At 46.8% G+C, this 17,370-nt stretch overlaps 1 protein-coding gene and 1 long non-coding RNA gene across 8 annotated transcripts in view; one reads left to right on the top strand and one right to left on the bottom strand.

Annotated features, from left to right (window-relative positions):
- Positions 1-10,943: 10,943 nt before the first annotated feature.
- Positions 10,944-13,819, bottom strand: LOC140703069 (uncharacterized). The gene is made up of 2 exons (XR_012082377.2): positions 13,408-13,819; positions 10,944-12,069 (listed from the first exon to the last, which is right to left on the bottom strand). It is a non-coding gene; the product is annotated as an uncharacterized LOC140703069 (long non-coding RNA).
- Positions 13,820-14,316: 497 nt separating this feature from the next.
- The window catches only part of LOC110086181 (guanine nucleotide exchange factor for Rab-3A), a 52,745-nt gene continuing 49,691 nt past the window's right edge, over positions 14,317-17,370 (top strand). For 2 of the 7 annotated variants that reach the window (XM_072985548.2, XM_072985542.2), the window contains exon 1: positions 14,322-14,688. In XM_072985548.2, coding sequence (XP_072841649.2) covers positions 14,678-14,688 — 11 coding nt within the window. In that variant the 5' untranslated portion in view covers positions 14,322-14,677. Of the gene's footprint in view, positions 14,689-17,370 lie in introns of all 7 variants that reach the window. The other 5 variants (XM_078383584.1, XM_072985543.2, XM_072985541.2 and 2 more) reach the window with 5 other exon arrangements.

The raw sequence follows: 17,370 nt of genomic DNA, 5'->3' as shown, positions 1-17,370 counted from the left end.
GGGCGTGTTACATAACAGCACTGATGTTACCTGTCTGTCATGGGTTTGGAGGGAAAGTTCCATCCTATGGGGAGTGGAAGGCGGGACATCAGGAGGAGGGGCTGTACTGTATAAATATGTGATGCCTGTGTGGTGAAGAGGAGATGCTGAGACAGACTGTGAGACACTGGGTTGGGACGAAGCAGCAGCTGGGGAAGAAGAAGCTGTTGTGGGAGTCTGGGTGTCTGACAGGGTACTACTGTGTGTCAGAGTACCAACCTGATAAGTTCAGGTGTCTGTGGGTTAGCCAGAACTGATGGGTTCAGGGTCTGTGCTTTAAGTTAAAGGTTCTAGGTGAACCAAACTGTATGCTTGTGTGTGTGAGAATAAGCCACGTTACTTTATTTTATTCACCTGATTGTTTTATTTACCCTGTTTGTATTTAAAATAAACCTTATTCTTTTGTTGTTTAAAAATCCATCCCTGGTCTGTGTGACTTCTCATAGGGAATGGTTGGTGGCAGCTTAGTGAAACTGTGTGGCAGATCCCAGTAGGTCTGGGTTTACCACATTGATTGGTGTCCAGCGTGTGGGATACGACTGGTCCAGTTGTCCAGTGGTCCAGCAAAGCCTTGGCAGGTGTGCCCAGAGCAAGGGGGGTCTAGTCAGGGACAGTCTGAGGCGCGTAGGTAATCTTCTAGGTGTACCTCACGGGGAGGTGCACTAGTGGAAGAACGTGCCAACTGGGGAGACTTAGATTAAGGTGCTCTGAGGCAGCCTGATTTTGGCGGGAAAACGCTGAGGCAAAACTGCGTAGCAACAGTGAGCTAGCTTGCCAGCTGAGAGGCCCAGCAGAGGGGGGTAGGCTCTGACTCGATACTGTTGCAAATTTAGTGCTGAAGAACAGCAGCAATCTCTAGGGAGAGCTGGTTCTGAGGCAAGAAGGAAAAAAAGTGGTCGTTTTATTTTGAGGCTTGACTTTTAAAGCAGCTTGTTCTGAGGGGGGATTATGCCCTTGACTCGAAGCCAAGTAGCAGACATGAGTGAAGTGAAAGACCCCCAGATTGACCAAGGTTCTGAGGAGGAATTTGGCTCAGTGCAAGGTGACAGCACAGGAGAGCAGAACCCAGAACTCAGAAAAATACTCCTAGCCCAACAGCATGAACTGAGGGTGAGGGAAATGGAAATCAGAAGAAAAGAAAGAGCTGAAATCTGTCAGGCAGAGGCAGATGCCAAGAAAAGGGGAATGGCCATGAGGATAAAAGAGATGGAACTGAAACACCAAATTAGACTGGTACAATTGGAATTGAAGTTCCTAAATAAGTTTATTAACAATTTATCAGTGGAAGAAATGTCAAAGAAGGAAAAGTATGAGGCTCAGGTCAGACAAAGTGAGCAAGATCTTGAAAAATATACTCAGCAAAAAGACATTAATTTAAAAGAAATCAGAGATAAGACTGAAGAAAAAGTAAAAGAGATAAAAGCAAGGGCTGAGGAAGAAATTTTACAGATCAGGGCTGAGTTTGAGGCCAAGCAAAAGGAGCTGGATTTGAGAATAAAAGGGAAAAGCCAGCAAGGGGGAGGGGCCCATGGTGAAGGGAAGCCCTCAGACATGAAACTAAGACCTCAGTTTTTGGAGGGAAAACCAAAACAAGATGAGAGAGAATCAAAATACACCAGAAAATGTTATTTCTGTCAGGGAAAGGGTCATCTAATCTCAGAGTGTGAGACATTAAAGCAGCTAAAAGGAATGGTGCCTCAGAATGCTAGTGGGACCAAGCCAAAAGCTGTGTTCTGTGTCCAGAAAGAGCAAGGCTCAGTGTCACTGAGGGAGCCTGTTGCTATGGCTACTCAGTCTGGAACAGCTACCTCTGCTGATCAGGCTGAGGAAAATGGTCCTCTTATAGAGGTAAAGCGCTGCTTGCTGGTGAAAACAGATTCTCAGTTGTTTGAGACAGCCGGGGTGGACGTAGGAATACTTGACCGTCAGTATAGGGGGCTGCGGGACACTTGTTCCCAGGTAACCCTGTGCCATCCAGATATTATTCCCCGGGAGTTTATAATCCCAAATGAGAGCATAAAGGTAGCAGGTATTGAGGGGCAGGTAATCTCTCTGCCAGTAGCAGAGGTACCTGTCAACTTTCAAGGCTGGAGGGGAGATTGGCGGATAGCGATTTCATCGACTCTGCCAGCAGCCGTGCTCGTGGGAAATGACCTGGCTGAACATGTGAAACGGGTGCTAGTGATTACACGCTCACAAGCCACCACAGGGACAGTTCAGGGGGGTAATGATGAGCCAGAGACGGAGGCAGAGGGGAGTTCAGAAGCTGTGGTGGAAACCTTAACCACAGACAGCAGATTTGGACAGGAGCAGAAGGCAGACGCCACTCTCCAAAAGTGTTTTGAACAGGTGACTGACGCGCAACTAACACCTGAAACCCCAGTGAGATTTCTGGAGAAAAAGGGGATTTTATATAGAGAAACCCTGAGAAATATCTCAAAAGGGGGAGATGGGATCAGAAGTCAGCTGGTGGTACCTGAAAAGTATCGCCCCATGATCTTACAGAGAGGGCACTCTGACATGTTTGCTGCACACTTAGGAGTGAACAAAACACAGCAGAGAATCACACAGAATTTCTACTGGCCTGACATAGGGAAGCAGATCAGGGAGTTCTGTAAACAATGTGATGTGTGTCAAAGGCAGGGGAATAACCGCGACAGGACCAAAGCAAAGTTGTGCCCTTTGCCTGTGATTGACACTCCATTCAAATGCATAGGGGTAGATATTGTGGGACCTTTGCCCAAGGCCACAAAGAGGGGGAACAGGTTCATACTAACAATTGTGGACCATGCCACAAGGTATCCTGAAGCCATACCCTTGACTAACATTGAAACTAACACAGTGGCCGATGCTTTGGTGGGGTATATGTCCAGGATGGGATTTGCCTCAGAGATAATCACAGATTTGGGCGCATCGTTCACATCAAAGCTCATGAAACGCTTATGGCAAATCTGTGGAATTAAGCACAAGGAAACCACTGCCTATCATCCGGAAAGTAATGGGTTAACTGAGAAGTTCAATGGGACTCTAATGCGCATGATTAGGGCTTACTTGGCAGAGAATCCAAACAATTGGGACCAGAAGCTGCAATCCCTTTTGTTTGCTTATCGATCAGTGCCACAAGCCAGTACCGGGTTCAGTCCATTTGAACTTTTATTTGGGAGAAGGGTGAAAGGGCCCCTTGATTTGATCAAACAAAATTGGGAGCAGATCACCCAGGATGACCCACAAGACGTTGTGACATACATAGACACCTTGATGAATGACCTAAGGAGAAATCTAGAGCTGGCAGCAGAAAACCTGCAAGCTCAGAAGGTCAGACAGAAAACATGGTATGACCAAAAAGCTAGAGAGAGGCACTTTGACCCAGGGGAGGAAGTGCTTTGGCTTAGGCCCTGCAGGGAGAATAAACTGCAGCTCAAATGGGCAGGACCATATAGGGTCATTTCCAAGATGTCAGACCTGAACTACCTAATAGAGCAGGAGGAGAACCAAGCAAGGAGGGTGGTTCATGTGAATGCCCTAAAACCCTACTACAGAGGGGAACAGAGGGTTTTATTTGCGATAAAAGCAGCTGAGAGTGAGGAAGCGGAATTACCCTTCTGGGAGGGTAGAGGGGAAGTAAAATACAACCCAGAGGAGGTAAAGATCAGTCCTGCACTCACCCAAGACCAGCAGCAAGAACTAAAAATGCTGCTTAGTAAATATCAACAGGTGTTTTCCAACAAGCCGGGGATAGTGAAGGGAGTGATGCATCGGATCCACACAGGGGATGCACCCCCGCAGGCAGTATCCCCATACCGAGTAACGGGACCCTATAGGGACAAGGTGCGGAAGGAGCTGGACGAGATGCTAAGGGAGAACATAATCGTCCCCTCTTCTAGTCCTTGGTCCTCTCCGATAGTCCTTGTGGACAAGCCTGATGGGAGCATTAGGTTTTGTGTCGATTACAGGAAATTAAACCGTGTAACCACTCCTGATGCCTACCCAATGCCCAGGCTAGACAACCTGATTGAAACCATAGGGGGTTGTCGGTTCATCTCATCATTGGACCTGGTAAAGGGATATTTGCAATTAAGAATTGATCCCAGGGATCAAGAAAAGACTGCCCTTTGCAGCCCTTTTGGTCTCTATGAATTTCGAGTCCTGAGCTTTGGTCTCAGAAATGCACCAGCCACATTCCAAAGGCTGATGGACCAGACCTTGGCAGGGCTCAGTGACTTTACAGTGGCCTACATTGATGACATAGGGATCTTCAGTAATACCTGGGAAGATCACCTGATACACCTGGAGTTAGTGCTGCAGAGGTTAAGTGCAGCAGGGCTAACAGTAAAGGCCAGCAAGTGTCAGCTGGGTAGCCCAGAAATAAAATACTTAGGTCACATGGTAGGGGGAGGAATGATAAAACCCCTGGAGGCCAAAATAGAAGCTGTTCGAGATTGGCCTAGACCCACCACCAAGAGAAAAGTCAAATCATTTCTTGGGTTGGTGGGCTACTACAGAAAGTTCATCCCGAGGTTTAGCGAGATTGCGGCTCCGCTGACCGATCTGACGAGGAAGAAGGCTGGTGACCGCATCCCGTGGACCAGCGACTGTGAGGCGGCGTTCCAGAGGTTGAAGGAGGCGTTAATCAACTATCCAGTCCTGCGGGCTCCAGACTTCGACCGGGAGTTCATCATCTACACCGATGCGTCTAACAGCGGGGTAGGAGCAGTTCTGTGCCAGGAGGATGAGAATGGTGACCAGCATCCAGTGTCCTACCTGAGTAGGAAACTTCAAAAAGGTGAGAGACATTTGGCAACCGTGGAGAAGGAGTGTTTGGCCATAGTCTACGCGATCCAGAAGGCCAAGCCTTACATCTGGGGAAGACATTTTATTCTGTGTACTGACCATTCACCATTGCAATGGTTAAAGACAATGAAAACCCACAATAGCAAACTTATGAGGTGGGCTTTGAACTTACAGGACTATGACTTTGAAGTGAAGGTGGTCAGAGGGTCAGTGAACTGTGTTGCTGACGCCTTATCAAGAAGACCTGAAGACTGAAGACGGCGAAAGAACATGGACTATATGTATATAATGAAGACAAAAAGTTAAAATGTACCTGGTTTTAAATTGGTTTGTATTAATAAAGGTAAAATTGATGTAATGCATATGGTAAATGTTTGAAATGCCTATTTGCTATGTTTAACTTGGAGTGTAAGTATATGTAAGTATTATAGGGTATGTATAACTGTTGTTGTATGTTTTATGCAGGTTGTTTTTTGGTGAAAAGCACTTTTAGCTTTCCCCCTACAAAACAACTTTTAAAGAGGGGAGGTGTTACATAACAGCACTGATGTTACCTGTCTGTCATGGGTTTGGAGGGAAAGTTCCATCCTATGGGGAGTGGAAGGCGGGACATCAGGAGGAGGGGCTGTACTGTATAAATATGTGATGCCTGTGTGGTGAAGAGGAGATGCTGAGACAGACTGTGAGACACTGGGTTGGGACGAAGCAGCAGCTGGGGAAGAAGAAGCTGTTGTGGGAGTCTGGGTGTCTGACAGGGTACTACTGTGTGTCAGAGTACCAACCTGATAAGTTCAGGTGTCTGTGGGTTAGCCAGAACTGATGGGTTCAGGGTCTGTGCTTTAAGTTAAAGGTTCTAGGTGAACCAAACTGTATGCTTGTGTGTGTGAGAATAAGCCACGTTACTTTATTTTATTCACCTGATTGTTTTATTTACCCTGTTTGTATTTAAAATAAACCTTATTCTTTTGTTGTTTAAAAATCCATCCCTGGTCTGTGTGACTTCTCATAGGGAATGGTTGGTGGCAGCTTAGTGAAACTGTGTGGCAGATCCCAGTAGGTCTGGGTTTACCACAGGGCGTCCTTCTATATTTTGCTCCATACACTCTGGACAAGAACATTTAAACACAACAGGGTTCACTGGAACTGGGAGAGAGGTAGCAGTCAACTGATTAATAAAACACTTAAAAGTCCTCTGACCAAGTCAGACAGAGTGGTCCACAGTCTGCTCCTATAGTCTCTTGTTTCCTGGTTCCTTTCACTGGGAGGCCTGTGTTTGCTTTAAGTTCCCCTGGTTCTTGACACAGGGAAACCAGCTGTCTATCAGTCTGTACCAATGTGAAACAAAGCAGAGGAAACTGCACTTTGGATTAACATTGAGGCTGGTATAGACCAAATGAGAAGCAGAAGTTTTAAAAGCTTGCTCCTGAAGAAGGTCACTGCTAAAATGCATCAAGCCTGAGTTTTTTAGATAAGAATAAAATTCACATTGCCAACATTTTTATACATCTTGAGACTCAGTCACCCATTTGTATTTTTCCCATCAGCCTGTAGGCCTGTCTCAAGGTGTGCCGATACCAACCCACCCCTCGTAACAAGGGTCATTGTGCCCGCCATGAGGGCAAGTAGGCAGGGAAGCTCTCCCTGGGTGTCCCTGGAGCCCCAGGCTCAATGACCCGGCCTCCTCTTCCTCTTCCTGGTGCTGGTATTCCCTTTGGCATCTCCTCCATCATTCTTGGAGCTGGGTGGCCACAGTTTGCTGGGTTTAGCCTCTGTTCTCTTTAATATCCCTGGGTGATGAATGCTCCTCCCCTCCCCAGTAGGATGGCTGGAAAAGCTGGGGGTTCTTATCTTTTCCCCCTTCCCCTTTAGGAACCTTGCAGGAGGGAAGGCCTGCCTAAAGAGTGAGGTCTTCCGTTAACTTTTAAAAACTCCCAGCGAGGGAGCCAGGTGGATCTCAGAGGGGAGGATGTTCCAGAGGCTAGGGGCCACCGCCGAGAAGGCCCGGCTTCTAGTTTTTTTTCCTTCTGGGCCTCTCTTGGAGTTAAGCCTCTCAGCTATCCAGTCTGGCTAGAACAAGTGACATGGGTAGAACTAGGTGGAAGAAGGTGCTCTGACAAGTATCAAGGTCTTAAACCGTTTAGGGTTTTATATGTATTTATTAGAATCTTGAAATCAATGCAGAATCTAACTGGTAAGCAGTGTAAGGGGGCCAGAGCAGGGGAAATACTGTATGATAATATTTTTTCACCCGTTAGTAATCTGGCTGCCGTGTTCTGGAGCATTTGAAGTTTCCACATCAATCTCAGGGGAAGTCCCACGTAGAGTGCATTGCAGTAGTCTAATCTCAAGACTACGAGCACATGGACAAGTGCGGTGAGTGCCCCAACATCAGGACAGGAACACAGCTGGCCAATCCACTGAAGATGTAAATGGGTGGTGAGGACCATAGACATTACCTGGGATTCCATGGCAAGCACCGGGTCAAGATGGACCCCCAAGCTGCGGACCACACTCTTTGTGCTGAGAGTCGCTCCCCTAAAAGAGAGGGAGCTTCCCACTGATGACGGAGCACCCACCCTCAAGATCTCCGTCTTGTCCGGGTTCAGCCTCAGTCCATTCTCCTGCATCCATTGCAGAACAGCCCCCAGGCAGCGCTCAAGGGACATAACGGCATCCACTGCTGATGGAAAAAAGGAGATGTAGAGCTGAGTGTCATCCGTGTACTGATGACACAAGGAACCACACCTCTGGATACCCCCCCCAGCGGCCTCATGTAGATATTAAACAGCAGCACTGGAGAGATGATCAAGCCCTGCGGGACCCCACAATTGAGGAGCCACAGGGGCCGATACATTCCCCCCAAGCTGGACTCTCTTAGAACAGTCCTCCAAGCAGGAGCAGAGCCAGGCAAAATTCAGACCATCAATCCCCAATTCGGAGAGGCTCCCCAGGAAGATACCGTGGTTTATAGTATCAAAGGTGACTGAGATGTTGAAGAGAACCAACAATTGCCCCTGTCGGCCTCCCTCAAGAGGTCATCTAGCAGGGCTAGATGGTTTTCTCTTGTGTGGCTCCCAGACTGTGGAGAGCACTCCCTTCACAGCTGCAGTCAGTTTCCATTCTAATTGATCTTAAGAAGGGAGTAAGAACAGATCTTTTTAGACTGGTGTATGATGTTTAACTGGTGTTGTTTTTAACCATATACTTCACTAATTTTAATGCATGTGTTGATTTTAACTTTTTATGGTGGAGCTGGTTTTAAACAATGTTCTGATTTTATAGTTAAATCTGTTTGTACTTGTGTTCATTATTTTCTGAAGACTGTAATCAATATTGATTGCTACTTTCTAGTGGAAAGGACAACTACAAATAAAACAAGCATCCAACAATATACTACAAAAATCCCAGTTGCTATGAGGATTGCAGTGATGCTCAGAGAGAACAGGAGAGCACAAGGGGGAGAGCAGCTGATGTCACAGACCTTAATACTTTTAATGTTTCAGGGCTTTGACCATGTAAGCCCTCGCTCTCCAACACCTCTGGGGACAGAGAGATAAATGGAGTGGCCAGGAAGTGCAAAAAGTGAAAGGTCCCAGAGAATTAAACCAACTGAAAAGCTCTTTTCAAGTACTTTTGTATATGAAAGCTCCACTTTAGCACAGGGTGAAAGTCCTACAGCTCTGATGGTGAGAATATAGTGATAGCACATGATGCTCCAGTCAAACATTGCATTATTAGCTCATGAGTCCCAGCAGTCAAGCTTCCCTCAACAACATACACACTGTAATCTACCTGAACCTTATAAATCACGAGAACATTTAAAGCATTTCCCTGATTGCAGAGGGGTGACTTGGTGATAAGATAATCACATCCTAGTTTGTCTTTCATTCATCCTTATTGTGTTTGAGGGACGTGGAAAGATTCCATCTGTGACACCTCATCTTTAGCATCCAGTTTCACATCTCTGAGTTGCCAGTCATAATGTGGTTGCTGTCAAGCTGTCCTTGCCTCTCAGTGCTTTTAAACAAAGTACTGATGTCTATTAGTGGATATGATTAAAAGAGTTGCCATGAAAAACCAGTGGTTATTTGCAAATCGCCAGGCACAACATTGCAGGATATACCAGTTCTGTACAACATGTACAAAATATAAAAATTATGTTTCAAAGAGCAAAGGAAGCCGTGTGGGCCATCAAAAACATTGTAAAACCTCTATTAGCACAAAAGCTTAGAAGGCCAAATCAAAGGCATAAAAATGTGCAAACTTTTGGGAATTCCAGAGTTCTTTGCCAGGAAAAATTAAGCAAGATCAGATTTACTCTCAAAAGTTTGCATATGTTATAGCCTTATACCAGGAGTATACAAAATGAGGCCCTGCTGCATGTAACCCTCACAAGACAGTTCTGGCTATCCTTCTGACTTTTCCAAGCTACTTTTTTTCTTAGCAAAAATATGTAATATTTCTCGATAGCTCAGTAGTTTTTGATTCCCCACGGAGCCTCCTTGTCAGTGGCTGGGCTCAATGATCGATAGGGTCCCTACCAGCTCTGCAGTTCTAAAGTGAAATATGTGTAAATATCACACACTGGAAATCTGCAGGGTTAGCTATCCATTTTTCCAAATAATCACAGCATCTTCCTACACTGTTTAATACATTATAATGACTATTTTTCAAAACTGAAACTGGCTGCTTTTAGTGTTAGTTGTTTTGTATTTAACATGGTTTGCATGGGTCACAGGGATATTAGCTGTCCCTAGACCCACACAATTTATCCACTCAACCACATGCTAATATGAATTTTAGAGGATGCGACAGTTGTTTGTTTTCACCAGATAACTTTGGACCTTAAAAGAGATCCTGAATTATTTTACAATAGTGCAAAATTAGCCTACGAATGGAGCTACAAACTTGACCTTGGAATGCTTTGACCAATTCAACTGGAACAGCTCCCATTTAATGTCTTTCATTATTTTTGCTTTATTATGGGTTCTACAGGCACTGGTACCATTTTAACAAAAGCACTGCAAATTGCTATTAAAAAGATGAATACATGAAAAATTCACAAATGCAGGCCTGTAGGAAAGAGCGAACGAAAGGAACAGCCTCCAAAAAGGTCACTGAAATACGTGCACAGGCAGCCGCCTACCCTCCTTGTCAGAACTACGCTCACATTTAGTTTTGATGGTTGAAACTTATCACTGTGCTTTTAGATAATCTTCTTGGCCCAGGACCCAGTTTAGATCCTGTTACTGCCCCACTGTGAGGGTTCAGCTTCAGGCTCCTTTCTTCGTTCAAATAAATCAGATTTTTGGAATTTAGAAAAAGGTGTGATGTTTTGTGTCAACAAAATTATTCCCACATTTTTCTCCTTTTGACAAAGGGTCAGCCAGGGGCCTCCAATCTATAGATAAATTCCCGTTCACCGCATGCCCTGCTTCACCTTCCAGCAGGGGCACAGTGTCATTATCCGGACCATCCGCCCACACAGAACATCGAACGTGGGTGTGTGTGTCTTCCAGGGTCCTCCCCCTCCCCCTTCATCCTCATTTCCCTCACCCTCCATTCCAGCCTCTTCTTCCTTTCTCTTTCTCTTTTTCTTCTCCTAGCTTTCTCCTCCACTCTCTGGCTTCTCCCCAATAACAGGGTCTCAAAGGGATTTCGCCCCTTTCCCTATAGTCCACCTCCTATTTTGGGACCCTCAGCCTGTCCCATGCTCCGGTCCAGGGATCCTCCATCCAGACCCACTCCCAACCTGGTGGTGACTGTCCTTCCCTCCTCTTTATATCTGCTGTTCCCGCCTCTATTTCCACCCTCTTCTTCCGCTCTATACCTGCCGTTTTTTCCCCCGGGTTCCTTCAACAGTTAACTTTTGTATTTCTCCCTCTATTTCCCGTGTATCTGCCCCTCGCTGCTCTGTTCTCTTGGGAGACGAGGTGGGCAGGGTCTGTATCTCTTTCTCGGTGGTAAGGGGAAGGGACGGCACTCCAGCGAGAGGGCTACCACTCTCGCCACCTGTCCCACACCCACCAAACACAAATGCATACAAATATGTATACGCATATACGGTACATATAAGGGCACTATATATAAAAGGAAAACTCTCCTTGATCATGGGGGCCACAGTTCAACTTTCCCAATTCCTGTTTCATCCATCAGTTCTCTCTCTTTGGAACAGCTACTGGCTTACCAAGTTTCTAGAAAGCTCAAGCATCCTGAAAGTTTCCGATTGATCGCTGCAAGCCAGCCTTTTCCTGAAGATTCCTGTCCCTGTCCCTCACTGTTCATTTCCCGTGCAGTACAATAATCTTTCTCTAAAGTCCTGTATTTCCTGCTGAGCCAATTAAAGCTGTCTGAGCACAACACGTCCGAGGGGGAATCCTGCATTCCAGACAGCCGTGCACTGGAGGGGAAGAAGGCATGGAACCCGGTGCCAATTTAAGTCCCCGGCAGTCATCTGTGATTGCAATTGATGGGCGCCCTGAGCTGTGGACTTTGGAATGTGGACCTGCCTTTTACCAGCAGCTTTCCTAACTGTCCTGGGGAACTCATACAGGGTATTTGTCTTTCCAATTTAAAATTTGGCAAAATGTCTTTTTGGACCATGAATCAAAACACAAACACACACAAAAACACACAGCACTACCCACTATAATCTAATCCCCTCACATAATGTTTCCAAGTTATTTTCTGGCCCTACTAGCATTGTTGAATTGACCGGTGTGTAAGTTGATCCTAACATTCTCTACAATTGTACCTTTCTCCTGCCTAGTTAAGGAGCTGTTCTGTTTCGTTTTTCTTTAATGGCCATTGCACAATGCCTAACAGACTGATGCGTTCAGCAGTGGAAAGACCTTATTGGGAGAATGAAGTTTCATTCTGGGAATTACAGTGCAAAAAGGATGTTGACAAACTGGAAAGGATTCTGGGCAAAGTTATGAGGATAATAAAAGGACCACAAGACAAATCATACAAGTGAGTATTGCACAAGCTTGTTGCGTTACGCTTACTGAAAAGCAGCTAGAGCAGAAATAAGTTTACAGCTTTCCAAATATTTATACAGATGTCAGAAAGAAGAAAGGGTAACCATTGTTCACCATACCCACTCATGGTGAGGGAGGAAGCAGCCCCCCCTTATCAGAAGCAAGTCTTGGGTGGGTTCACCACACATTCAGCAGGGTTCCTTTCTCCCTTACACTGCCACACTTTGAACTGTGTTGTCTGCTTGTCCAGTGTGGGTCACTGAGGAAAGAAAAGTGTCCACCATTTAGTTTCATTCATAACCCAAGATTCTAGTATTATGAGATGGGGGGGGGAATTCTCCCTGTCCATTTGTTCCACACCAGATATTATTTTACAGTACAAAAATAAAGGTGGCCATGCTTGTCTTCCCACCCCCCAAATCTAGTTAGGCGATACTTTTCCTAGGACCAAGTAAAATGCCACAGGACTATGCAGGCTTTTGAGTTCCCCCAAACTCTTTGCCAGGAGATAATTTTACAAAATTCTTGAGACGCTTGCATCCTGTTATAACTCCCACCTTCATCAGGGTGAATAATGACTGTGACTGATGTTGTCATATTTGTATATGCATTGGGGTCATTTTCAAATATTTACCAGTTAGTTTGCAAGGGTTGGTTTTGTTTAACTGTTCCGCATAACTGTAGGATAAATGTGTTTATTAAATTTTACCACAAATATAGTAAGCAAAAGAGAAGGGAAAGGGTGGCGCCTATGACAGAGATGAATTGCAACACCATTTGCTGTTTATTTAGAACTAAGCCACACTAGATTCCATTGGATTTAGTCCCATGTAAATGTGTCTAGAACTGCAGTCTCAGGCAGAATCCTACACCCACATATATATATTTCGGGGAAAAGACTTGCAAAGGACTCCACCACATGGCCCAAACTTCAAGTGGAAATAATAACTTAACAATAGTGTACTTATGAACCCTGGCTTCTCTTTTCTGTTTTTGCGTTTAATGTCTGTGCAACAGCAACCGGAACCTTACTTTTCAAGGGCATGAATTTAAAGAAGGGAGAAAGCATGAACATGTATTACCAAGTTTGTTGTCGCATGCTGTCAGGTTGCTTCAGATTTATGGCAACCCTATGAATGGGTGACCTCCCAAATGCCCTGACCTCAACTGCCCTGCTCAGCTCTTTCAAACTCAAGCCCGTGCCATCCTTTAGGGAGCCAGTCCATCATTACTAAAAGCATTGTAAAATTATTCCCCAAAAGGTAGCTGCTCCTGTAAAATCAAGCGGCATCTTAAAGCACCTTTTTAACACCTTAAAGACTACCGAATTTATTATGGCATCATGTTTTTGTGGACTACAGCCAACTTTATCAGAGGCATGGCACATTATATTAGAAATGTGCTTTTTTAAGGCACGACAAGGCTGCATCCCACGTGTCCCTGGAAATGACATACATTACAATCCCCTCTGAATTAAACATTAAAAGGCAGATGTTTTCATTTGTTTCTTATTTTCAGCCAAACGACATGTGGACAAAACACCAGCCTTAAACTATCTCCAGGGGCATCTTGATAATAGGCCAACTGTGGTGCTTACTTAGAAATGCCATTTCTGCTTCCATCCCTGCTTGTGCCTCTTTGTTCGTTTGGTTTGTTTAGTCGTGTCTGACCCTTCGTGACCCCATGGACCAGAGCATGCCAGGCCCTCCTATCTTCCACTGCCTCCCGGAGTTGTGTCAAATTCATGTTGGTTCCTTCGCAGACACTGTCCAGCCATCTCGTCCTCTGTCGTCCCCTTCTCCTCTTGCCATCACACTTCCCCAACATCAGGGTCTTTTCCAGGGAGTCTTCTCTTCTCATGAGATGGCCAAACTACTGGAGCCTCAGCTTCAGGATCTGTCCTTCCAGGGAGCACTCAGGCTTGATTTCCTTTAGAATGGATAGGTTTGTTCTCCTTGCAGTCCAGGGGACTCTCAAGAGCCTCCTCCAGCACCAGCCTCTTTATTACCGGAAGGCCCATCAGTAACAACAATCATTGTAAGGTTTCAGCCTACCCAGGTTCGTCCTGCAACAGAGGGGAATGGCAGGGGAAAGGGGAGGAGAGGGAGGCCACTGGAGGAAGGACGGGAGGAGGACGACTTTTGTTGCCATTCCTGCTTCGCCACACTGGACAGGCCTCTCCTGTCAGAATCCCTCAAGGGAATGAGGGGCTAAGAAGCCCTCAAAAGCGCCCCCCAAATGAAGCGGCTCTAGAAAGGAAGCCGGCGGGCTGCTGGTCCAGTATAAGCGACCAATCCTCTAAAAACAGACCCTACCAACCAAAGGCAGGGGCAGCAGAAGGGCAGTGAGGGCGGGAAGGAGAGGGAAGGGGTGCGGAACAGCCCGGACACGGGGGCGCCACGCAGAAGAGTGAATGGGAACCGGCGATCACGTGACCCGCCGCCGCCGCCGCCGCCGCCGCCGCGCTGGATGTGTGCACGTGCATCCCGGCGCCGGGCGAAAAGGCGAGAGAAGAGAACTGGGAGGAGGAGGAGGAGAAGGGGGGGGGTGTATGCGCGCGCTTTCTGGGAGGTCACGTGACCTCTCCGGCTCTCCCTCTCTCTCTTCCCCCCCTCCCCGCGCCAGCTGCGGAGACAGCCCAGCAGCTGGCTCGGGGAGAGCCTCCAGCTTCTGCCGCAGCGGAGCTCGGCGGGCGGCCGGGGGAGGGCCGGCAGCGGAGGGGAAGCAGAGAGGCCGGCGGGCCCCGCACCGATCGCTTCCGAGCCGGGGAGAAAGAGAGCGAGAGAGCGGGAAGGCGATGGCCGCGGCACCCTCCTGCTGGTGGGGCTCTCTTTGAGCGACGTCCTTGGCACGGCCGCGGAGCCAGCATGTGGAGGAGGTCGGTGAAGATCGCCTGTCTGGGATCCATTCGTCCCACCGGGGGGGGGGGGGAGAGGGGCGGGGTGATGGGGATCCGGCTAGGAAGGGGTACTTTTCTTCTTGCTTTCTCGACGGGGCCGGGGGGGGCGGGAGGGGTGAGGAGGACCTGCGGAGGCTGGACCAAACCCCGCCGCCTCGGTTTGACAGCCGCGCTCCTCCTCGGGCAGCAGCAGCAGGAATTCCCTTCTCTTTCCCGGCGCCTCCGCTCAGCTGGCCTGAGACTGCGGCGGGGGGGGGGGAGGACGGCGGTGCCCTAATGAAGCGCTGGGGGTGACCGAGGAACAGAGGCTGGCTGGGGGGGGGGGGAGAGACTCGTCGTCGCCGCGTCCCTCGCTCGGCTCGCCCTCCTCCCGCGCCCTCCCCGAGCCGACTTGTTTCCCTCGGTTCCGCCGCAAACTTTCTCTCGGACCCTCGTGATGCTGCTGGTCAGCGATCACCGGAGAAGGAGAGCGAGGAGGAGGAAGAGGAGGAGGAGGAGGAGCACGAGAAGTGGGTTTGGTTGCCGGTTAGGTCGCAAAATGTCACCAGCAGGAGGTTGTGGAAGATTCTGAGCCCAGTGCTTTGAATCTCCCGAGTACTTTCTTTTTTTAAAAAAACCACTATTTTATCTTCTTCACCTTCCTAACAACCCTGCATGGAAGTTTATGGTGCTTTTGATTTTACACGGGGATAACTGATGGGAGAATGACCGTCCAAGGCAAATCCTGAGTCCAGCTATGGAGGCGGGGTGGAGGGTGGGGGGCGGCAGGGGCTGGACAAGAGATCCTGGACTTAGGATGGTATACAGAGTGATAATGAAATGAATCATTAGGAGGAAGCTTCTAATAAGAAAACTGAGTCACCTTCAAACTGATACTCTGCAAATATGTTGGACTACATCTTTAATTGTGGGTGATGGGAGTTGTAGTTCGCACAGGTCCTGCTGGGCGCTCAGTCAAAGAAGACCGTGGGAGTCGTGGACGCTTCCCTTTTGAAAAACAACAGAGCTTTGTGGCATCTTGAAGCCCACCACGTTTCAGCTGGCATACGTTCTGATGGACGGTAGCTCACTTCATCTTATGCCAAATAAAACTTGTTCTTTGAGGTGCCACAAGTCTCTTCTACTTTTGCTGCAACAGACTAACACAGCTACCTCTGCCCCTCCAACCTCAGCTTGGGCAGAAATAGGACTTAAGGTGCTGCCTAATACAGAAACAAATATTTACTAAGAGCGGCTTTTTTAAGTTCTTGGGTAGATTTATTTCTGCAGTAAAAATATTGCAATTCTGCTTTTCTTTCTATGGTTCCAACAGCATACATATAGAAATAATAAAAAGATAAATTATATTTCTCCATAACCATAATATAATTTATAATATAATTTATCTCTTTATTATTTCTTGAATATCTTCTATCCCAAGAAGTTTGATTCAGCCAGGCTGTTTCCAAGAACCTCCTCATAACTGATGGGGTGGGGGTATACAAAGTTTCTTAGTGATACTTATACAGTATATTTTTGACCTACCTATAGTTTTCACCTGTGTAGGTTTAAAGAAATACCAGATTTAGGCATCGGAAGGGGATGCTCCCCTTGGACATCCAAGGCTGTTTTATTCAGGGAGACTTTTATATCCTTTGTGTCCCCTACCCAGACATAGACCAGGGATGAGCAAGCTGAAGCCATCAACCTACTAGTTTCAGTATTTTTTGGGCAGGGAAGATGTCCCAACTTGGGGGTGTTCTTCCAGTCCTGACTTTGTTCACGATTAGCCCTGTATTCAGCAGATTACCCCAAAGGGACTATGGTTTCAGCAGGAGGATGGTTTCCCATCCTGGCTGTAGACAGCAGATGGTTTCCTAAAGAAGCTGCTAAAAACTGGGTTGTTGCTCTGCAAAAAGGAAATAGCTCTCTTTTGATCCCCAAAGGAAGAATTCTTGGTTGGATGTGTGGCTAATTTTGGCTTGACATTTCCACATCATCTGATACTTAAATTGGCCCATCAGCAGAAAATTGCCCTAGAAAGAGCGAGCGAGAGTGTACCGTTGTGATGTGGTATAATGGCTACATGGCTAGACTAAGATCTGGGAAATCTGGATTCAAGTCCCCTCACAGTACCATGAAAAACACCGAGTGACCTTAGGCCACTCATAGCTTCTCCACTGAAAAGGGTTGTTGTTATGAGGATGAAGTGGGGAAGAGAGAGAGAACAAGAGCCAAACACACCACCTTGAGCTCGTGGGTGGAAACTGGCGTATGGATGTAAAGAATAACAATAGCAATAACAGGTAAAAGCAAAATAGAAATAAAGTTTAAAAAAGACAAAAACGTGATGCTTTTTAGCTTTCCTTTGCAGGAGAACAGTACAGTACTCCTATCCAATGTGGCTGAATGGGTGTATGGGAGGCTGAAAGGTATCTTTGAAGCCCTGTTACTTTGAGTAGGCACTTAGCCTGTGTTTGGAGAGGACAAACTAAGGATTTTAATTATGATTTAAAGGGTTGTGTTAAAAAAATAATTTGGAACAAAGGCTCTTTTGGCATGAGGGAAGGGCCAGACTTTGCTTTCTTTAAAGGACAAAACTGAAGAACTATGGGCCCACATACAAGGCTTCCTTGCCCACAGTAATCTCTGGAAACCAGCAGATTGGGAACTCTCTTACGT

The sequence above is a fragment of the Pogona vitticeps genome, chromosome 1, assembly GCF_051106095.1.
Source record: "Pogona vitticeps strain Pit_001003342236 chromosome 1, PviZW2.1, whole genome shotgun sequence".
NCBI classification, from domain to species: domain Eukaryota; kingdom Metazoa; phylum Chordata; class Lepidosauria; order Squamata; family Agamidae; genus Pogona; species Pogona vitticeps.
Note: the sequence above shows the minus strand (reverse complement) of the source record. Positions and strands in the feature narration are given on the sequence as shown.